At 52.5% G+C, this 8,257-nt stretch overlaps 1 protein-coding gene across 1 annotated transcript; it reads left to right on the forward strand.

The window, feature by feature from the left end:
• The first annotated feature begins 77 nt into the window (after positions 1-77).
• odad3 (outer dynein arm docking complex subunit 3) lies at positions 78-8,209 on the forward strand. Its single transcript, XM_056587052.1, has 13 exons — positions 78-258; positions 643-764; positions 1,190-1,267; positions 1,648-1,836; positions 2,162-2,263; positions 2,829-2,954; positions 3,673-3,795; positions 4,371-4,520; positions 4,989-5,149; positions 5,654-5,810; positions 6,632-6,781; positions 7,674-7,758; positions 7,923-8,209. The coding sequence occupies exons 1-13, from the start codon at positions 180-182 to the stop codon at positions 8,039-8,041; spliced, it is 1,641 nt and encodes a 546-aa protein (XP_056443027.1). The 5' UTR covers positions 78-179; the 3' UTR covers positions 8,042-8,209.
• Positions 8,210-8,257: the final 48 nt, after the last annotated feature.

Consider the following 8,257-nt stretch of genomic DNA (forward strand, 5'->3'; position numbering starts at 1 on the left):
TTATGTGTATTGGTTGCTAGACGACCTTCTGGTTGGCTGGAAGTGTACCGGTTGCTAGGCGACCTTAAAGCTTCGACCACGGGGTGACCAACTGAATGTTGAAAAGTTCGTTTTGCGATTAATTATTATCCATCGCTATTTTATTCAGTATAGTTAGTTTTTTTTATACGAGGGCAAACATGCCATTAAACGCGGAGGCCATGAAGCCGCCTTTGCACGACCAGATAACCGAGATGCAGCGGAAGATTCAGCTGCTCGGTGAGTCTTCATATGAACCATTTTACTGACTGTTTTAGTGATCTCCGACGTCATAGTCCTGCTCATGTTTTCCGTCCTGCAAGGCTGACTTTGAAGGCATGTCTGCAACATAAACACGATGTTCTCCACGCATTCCTGGTTTTCATTTGCTGGCTTGGCTTTATCTCATTAAGTATGGTTGAGTTGAACAGTGTCACAGCCGTGGGGATACGGGGGTTTGTAGTGCATGCTCCAAAGACACACACGGGTTTAAATAAAGCAATACATTACATTCTAACATGCTTTCGATTTAATGTGCCTATTTATCACAAGTCACAACCAAGTTACGAGTCGAAAAATAAGTCAAATTTATTTTATGAGTCTAATAACGAGTTTGACCGCCAGAGGGAGACAGAACCGCCTACTACGAGAGCTCCCAGGCCACCATCCACAAGAACAGGGAGTCCATCCTGCTGATGAGGCAGGAGAACAAGCGGCTGCACAGGAAGCTGGCCGACAATCTGGCTGTGAGTTGTGAAGTACATTATAGATATAATATTACCAATCATTCATGTGGAAAATAATGTTAGAAATAAATAAGTAAATTGACAATCACTCGTTAAATAACAATGCAGGTGATCCAGAGGCCTTTGTCACCCCCCCTCCCCACACACCCCTCTTAATCACTTATTGTATGTTGTACGTCCTGGCACTTAAAAATAGTACTTATCCTCGTGTAGCATCTTATCCTAGGTATCTGGTTTACACAGGGAATGGGTTAACCTAGTGATGGTTAGTGCTTGGCACTTGGTTCTATGAACATCCTTACTGTACCGACAGATATATATTGTTGTTTCTCTTTCTTCTGAAAAATGTATTTATTGTAAGTCGCTCTGGATAAAAGCTTCTGCTAGACGTAAATGTATGCTATGATATTATCCACTCCTACCAGGGGGATGAGCATGTGATCAAAGAAGCCTTTCAAGACAGAGGTTCAGAGAAGGAGGCCTACCGCACGATGTCAGGGCAGGTGAGATTAAGTGTAAAGGGCTTAAAAAATCGTAAGTAGGCTAAGTAAGTTGTTTTGTGATGTATTAGGTAGAAGTAACATTGCTAAAGATTTTCTGATGTATAGCTTTGCAACAAATAACACACAGGCACAGAGTACATATCAGTCGGTTCCTATTGACTCTCTCTCTCTCTCTCTCTCTCTCTCTCTCTCTCTCTCTCTCTCTCTCTCTCTCTCTCTCTCTCTCTCTCTCTCTCTCTCTCTCTCTCTCTCTGTTCCTATGAAGGAGTTTTAAGATGCTCATCTAGTCAAAGATCTTCACTTTTCCCTTTCTCCTGCTGTCTCTCTCTCCATGAGTGCCCCTAACCACCTACCCCCCCCCCCCCCCCCCCCGTTCCTAGGCGGCCATCACGAAGGTGGAACAGAAGGTGTTGCTAAAGATGAAGCGCCTCAACGCATTGAGACACTCCACCAAGACCAGCCGCGACCGGCTGGAGGGGCTGAAGCTGCAGTGCCAGAGGCTGCAGCCAGAGGGCGCCAAGTCCCCGTCCACTGACGCCGCCGCGGAGCAGCCGGGGGACAATGCAAGGGTAGCTGAACAACGCACTATATTACCACCGCTTTGCAGGTCTTATAGCGACACACGCTTCCACTAAAGGCGAACAACTTTTGTTCATCGTTGTATTGCGCAGTTATTTAAATCGGAAAATATGAACCCCCTAATGCACGTTTTATACAGCGTGAGACACACGTCTATCCAAACACACACCCACGTTGAAATCGCGCACACACACACACACACACACACACACACACACACACACACACACACACACACACACACACACACACACACACACACACACACACGTGTAGAGGTAACCCGTGTGACGGTTGTGTCGTCTGTAAATGCAGAAGCTGCACTTCCTGGAGAACAGTCTGGAGAAGGCCCAGGTGAAGAACCAGGAGGCGGAGCACGTGCTGAGGGGCTACGTCACCCTGAAGAACCACCTGCAGGTGGGTTCACCCCGACCCCTGTGTCACCTGACCCCCTGACCCCATAACATTAGTGGTGTTTTAGTCTTGAGTGTCCCGTCTGGTTCTGGTTCTGGTCCTGGTTCTGTGTTTGCGTCTCCTGATTTAGCAGCAGGATTTTGTTACGGTTTCCATGGCGTTGGAATGTCTTTCATCAACACCTCATCTGTGTTGCAGGCCTTGAGCAACGAGTTTACAAAGAAACATTTCTCAACAGTTTGAGAAAATTACAAATTCAACATCTCCCCCGACAACATCGATATTAGTGGAGATACTGACCCCCCCCCTCTCTCTCTCTCTCTCCCCTCTCTCCCCCCTCTCTCCCCCTCTCTCTCTCTCCCCTCTCCCCCCCTCTCTCCCCCCTCTCTCTCTCTCCCCTCTCCCCCCCTCCTCTCCCCTCCCTCTCTCCACCCTCCCCCCTCCTCCCTCCCCCCTCTCCCCCCTCTCCCCCTCTACCCCCCTCCTCTCCCCCCGCCTCTCCCCCCTCCCCCTCTCTCCACCCTCCCCCCTCCTCCCTCCCCCCCTCTCTCTCCCCCCCCCCCTACAGGATGAGAGCCTGACCTTTCAGGGGGAGCTGGACCGTCTGGAGGAGGACCTCCTGAAGGACCGGGCGGAGCTCCACGGCCTGAGGGTCATGAACGGCGACGCCCAGCTGTCCAAGGAGGTCTCCAAGGTCCGCTGGCCCCGCCCACCACGCCAAACTCACCTTAGTATGATTAATGCTCGAGTATACACCGATACAGCGTCTAGCATCGGGACTACTAATACTGCTTGTTGTTATTGAAGGGTTCTCTTACGATGACAGCGTTTTATAGTCGTGTAGCTTTTTTCAGAACTAGATCATTAACATTTATAATCTATAATTATAACAATACATTTGTATTCTTTTGGTTAAGCGTGAGCATCCATGTTTTTTCCGACCTGGTAGCTCGAACGCACGTCGGAGAGCACACGTTTCCAATTCCGACTTTCCACCTCCGACGAACGAACAACACCGTAGTGTTTATTTAGTTCTCTGCCTGTGTAGTAAATGAGGCCGTCTCTGAGGAACTTCCGATACTGGTATCGGTGCGCGAACAGCTCTAATTTTTGGGATTATTTTAAGGGTCGGTTTAGCCCAGGAAGTAGAGCGCGTTTCCTTGCAACCGGAAGCTTGCTAGTCCGATCCCCGGACTAGCAAGTTGTCCCGGAGCAAGACGCCTCACCCTGACTGCTCCTGACCAGCTGGCTGTCGCCCTGCGTGGTCGACACCGCTGTCGGTGTGTGAATGTGTGCATGAATGGGCGAATGTGTGTATCAATGTGTGAATGTGTGTATGAATGTGTGAATGTGTGTATGAATGTGTGAATGCAGCTGAACGTTGTGTTGTGTGTTCTCCTCCCGTCCACCAGGCGGAGCTGCAGCAGCTGGAGGACCTGCTCTATAAGGAGCGGAAGGAGCGGGAACGCATCGTGGCCTCGTACAGGAAGCAGGTGGAGGAGCGCAAGGCCCAGATAGAGAAGGCCGACCGCAGGGTGAGGCCCCGAACAGGACAGGGTGCATGATGGGATGTGTAGTTCAGAGGACTGTTACTCCAAGGAGGTACATGGTGCATGATGGGATGTGTAGTTCTGAAACAGAACTACACATCCCATCATGCACCATGTACCTCCTGAGACTAACAGAATCTGTTAGTCCCAGGAGGTACATGGTGTAAGATGGGATCTGTAGTTCTGTTAGTCCCTAGAGGCAGACGTGGTGCATGATAGGATATGTAGTTCTGTTAGTCCCTAGAGGCAGACGTGGTGCATGATAGGATATGTAGTTCTGTTAGTCCTGTGAGGTACCTGGTGCATGATGGGATCTGTAGTTTATTGGCCTGTTACTCCCTAGAGGCAAAATGGTGCATGATGGGACATGTAGTCCTGTTAGTACCTATAGGCAGACATGGTGCATGATGGGATATGTAGTGCAGCTAAAACCTCCACTAACATTCAGCCATCGATCCGAAGTCTTCCTGAAAGAACAACACTGAGGGTCCGTAGAGGAGCCCTCCTCAGTGAGCGACCTAACGCCCGCGGTCTCCGTGGTAACCCCTTCGGCCCCCCAGGCCCAGAAGGCCCCCCTGCAGCCCGAGGAGCTGAGCGGCGAGGCCCAGCGCAGCCTCACGCGGGCGGGCGGCGAGGAGGAGCGCGGCGGCCCCACCCTGGAGGAGGCCTTCCAGAGCATCAAGGAGGCCACGGGCGTGACCAGCGTGCACGTACGGACAGGGGGGGGGGGGCGGGGGTGGCCATGGTAACGGGCGTGGGAGGGGGAGGAGTCCTGGGACACAATGGAGGCCGATGACGCACGCCTTCCACAGGAATGTTGTCTAGAAAAACTATTAGATAATAATAGAAGAAGATAGTTAATAAATAATAAATCTATTATTGAATACTAATTGATCTATTATCATTCATCTTCATCTATTAATAATAATAGATAAAGATAAATAATAATAGATAAATATTAAATAATTATGGATGAAGATAAATAATAACAGATGATTGATTAAATAATAATAGATAAATGATTAAATAACAGTAGATAAATAATTAAATAATAGTAGATAAATAATTAAATAATAATAGATATAGATAAATAATAGTAAATAAAAGATGATAGCTCAAGCCCCCATTAAGGTCATAATGCCTTACTGAAGCTAACGGAGCTAACCTGCTCCGTGCAGGAGATCGTGGAGTGCTTCATCGCCCAGGGGGAGTCCCAGAGGCACCTGGAGGAGCTGAAGGGGGAGAACCAGGAGGTGCTGCTGCAGCTGAAGGGGGAGAAGGAGGCACTGCAGCACAGCTTCCAGGACATGAAGTACTCTGGAGAGGCCAAGCTCTCCAGGTTCACCGCAGACACACACATGATGACGGGCTCAGCATGGGGGCTGGTTAGCTGGGGCTAGTTAGCATGGGGGCTAGTTAGCTGGGGCTAGTTAGCATGGGGGCTAGTTAGCTGGGGCTAGTTAGCATGGGGGCTAGTTAGCATGGGGGCTAGTTAGCTGTGAAGTTACCTTCTCTCTCTTTCTCTCACCCTCCCTCTCTCCCCCTCCCTCCCTGTACCCCCCTCCCCCTCTCTCCCCCTCCCTTCCTCTCCCCCCCTCTCTCTCCCCCCTCTCCCCCTTCCTCCCTACCTCCCTCTCCCCCCTCTCTCTCCCCCCTCTCTCTCTTCCCCTCCCTCTCCCTCTCTCCCCCTCTCCCCCCCCTCTCTCTCCCCCCTCCCTCCCTCCCTCTCTCCCCCTCCCTCCCCTCCCTCCCTCCCTCCCTCCCTCCCTCCCTCCCTCCCTCCCCTCCCTCCCTCCCTCCCTCTCTCCCCCTCCCTCCCCTCCCTCCCCCCCCCCTCCCCCAGCGGGCAGCAGGCTCTGGGGGACAGTGGGCAGCGTGTGCGGGAGGCTGAGCGGCGCTGCGATGAGGCCAAGGACCACCTGGACTGGCTGCTGAGGACCCTGGGGACCGCCCAGAACGGGCTGGAGCACCTGGCCGACAAGCTGCAGCACATCCCCCTGGTGAGGACCACCTCACACACTACTGACCCCCTTATGGGGACCACCTCACACACACTACTGACCCCCCTGGTGAGGACCACCTCACACCCACTACTGACCCCCCTGGTGAGGACCACCTCACACACTACTGACCCCCTGGTGGGGACCACCTCACACACAGCACTGACCCCCTGGTGAGGACCACACTCACACACACTACTGACCCCCTTATGGGGACCACCTCACACACACTACTGACCCCCCTGGTGAGGACCACCTCACACACTACTGACCCCCCTGGTGAGGACCACCTCACACACACTACTGACCCCCCTGGTGAGGACCACCTCACACACTACTGACCCCCTGGTGGGGACCACCTCACACACACTACTGACCCCCCTGGTGGGGACCACCTCACACACACTACTGACCCCCTGGTGAGGACCCCACTCACACACACTACTGACCCCCCTGGTGAGGACAACCTCACACACACTACTGACCCCCTTATGGGGACCACCTCACACACAGCACTGACCCCCTGGTGGGGACCACACTCACACAGACTAATGACCCCCTGGTGAGGACCACACTCACACACACTACTGACCCCCTTATGGGGACCACCTCACACACACTACTGACCCCCCTGGTGAGGACCACCTCACACACACTACTGACGCCCTGGTGAGGACCACCTCACACACACTACTGACGCCCTTATGGGGACCACCCTCACACACACTACTCCCTCACCCTCTCTGTCTCTACCTCCCTCTTACCCTCTCCCTCACCCTCTCTCTCCCCTTCTCTCCCCCCCGCTCTCTCGGCCCCTCCAGGAGCAGGGGGTTGAGGCCCCTCCGGCCCCCGACCCTGAGGGCCCGGTCCTGGGACTGCTGGCCCAGTGTGAGGAGAAGCTCCGACTGCTCCACGAGGAGCTCCAGGGGATGGAGCCGTCCACGCTCCTGAAGGAGATGGAGGAGGACGAGGTGAGGAAGAGGGGGAGGAGGGGGAGGACGAGGTGAGGAGGAGGGGGAGGAGGAGGGGGAGGAGGAGGAGGAGGAGAAACTCTGGCTCAGGATGCTCTACTGGCCTTTAGGGAGCTAGTGGAGGCTAGCGCTTTTGCTAGCTCGGCCTCTGAGGAGCTAGCACTGACTCGCGCTTTGCCAGCTTAGCCTTTGGGGAGCTAGCGTGGACTAGCGCTTTTCTAATCCTCCTTGCAGCCTGTGTGGAGCAGGGTGACCGGCGGGGTTAGCATTAACCCGCCGCTCGTGTTATTATCTTGAAGCATCGGCGGACGTTGCGCCTGGATAATAAATAAGTCGGCCATCTTATCTCACGGGCCGCCCAGATCTCCCGGCTGCGCTGTTTGCCTTCTGATTGTCTCGCCGCTGCCGACGGCGTTGTGTTTGCCGACATGCCGTGCCAGAGCGTTGCCGCAGGAACGTGACGTCAGAGCGCTGGTTATTTATTAATGACCGCGGCTCCTCTAGAGCCAGCTCCAGCTCCAAAGAACTGTCTGAAAGTGTCGTACGACGAAAGCATAATCTGAGATCTGACCTTGGTCTGGTACGCTTTCCTCCACCGCTGGTCAAGAGACCAGCATCCCAGCTACCAGTAGCTACCAGTAAAAATGCATCAAAGCTACCAGTAGCATCCCTGCACCCAGTAGCCATGCATGCATTGGATGTAGTGGGAAATGCAAAGGGTTGTTTGACTCTATATTTCAGTCGATTAATAATACAGGCATTAATCTGAACCTGCGTGTGTGTTCCGTGTGTGCGTGTGTGGTGTGTGTGTGTGTGTGTGTGTGTGTGTGTGTGTGTGTGTGTGTGTGTGTGTGTGTGTGTGTGTGTGTGTGTGTGTGTGTGCTTTGAGTAGTTCTACACCAGGATCGAGGGGAAACTACCGGACTACAACATTCGCATCCAGCTTCCTGAAGAGCAGCAGCAGAACCTGTTCAACGGTCAGTCGGTGCCGCGCACGCACACACACACACACAGATACACTCACACATACACACATACACAAAGAAACACACACACACACACACACAATAGCACACACACACACACTTCACTTCTCCAACGTCCTCGTATTCAACCGGTCCCTGCTTCCGGCCGTTTCCAGAGGATGAAGAGAGTGAGGAAGACGAGGCTGACATCATCTCCCGGGAGGCGCTGAAGAGGCAGTCCCAGCTCATCATCGATGCCAAGACCAAGAAGAAGCCCAGGAAGAAGAAGAAGTGAACCTTCGGCTCCTAAACCCAGGGCCTTAAAGTCCTCAAGGTCAAAAAGTCAGGACTGTAGTCTGAGTTTGAGTTTCCCACCATGAATAAAGATGTATTGTTATTTTTGATTAATTTGAATATTCAGAATATTGTTGGTACTATCCCTATTGTAGAAGTATTAATAAAGTTATACCATGTTTACGTATTCTTGCTTGCAGTGGGTTTATTGTGTTTT

This window comes from Gadus chalcogrammus, chromosome 3, assembly GCF_026213295.1.
Source record: "Gadus chalcogrammus isolate NIFS_2021 chromosome 3, NIFS_Gcha_1.0, whole genome shotgun sequence".
Taxonomy (NCBI): domain Eukaryota; kingdom Metazoa; phylum Chordata; class Actinopteri; order Gadiformes; family Gadidae; genus Gadus; species Gadus chalcogrammus.

Coding starts and splice junctions, on each gene's coding strand:
- odad3 (XM_056587052.1), top strand. CDS start 180: ATGCCATTAAACGCGGAGGCCATGAAGCCGCCTTTGCACGACCAGATA. Junction 765..1,189: donor AGCTGGCCGACAATCTGGCT/GTGAGTTGTGAA, acceptor CACTCCTACCAG/GGGGATGAGCATGTGATCAA. Junction 7,759..7,922: donor GCAGCAGAACCTGTTCAACG/GTCAGTCGGTGC, acceptor GGCCGTTTCCAG/AGGATGAAGAGAGTGAGGAA.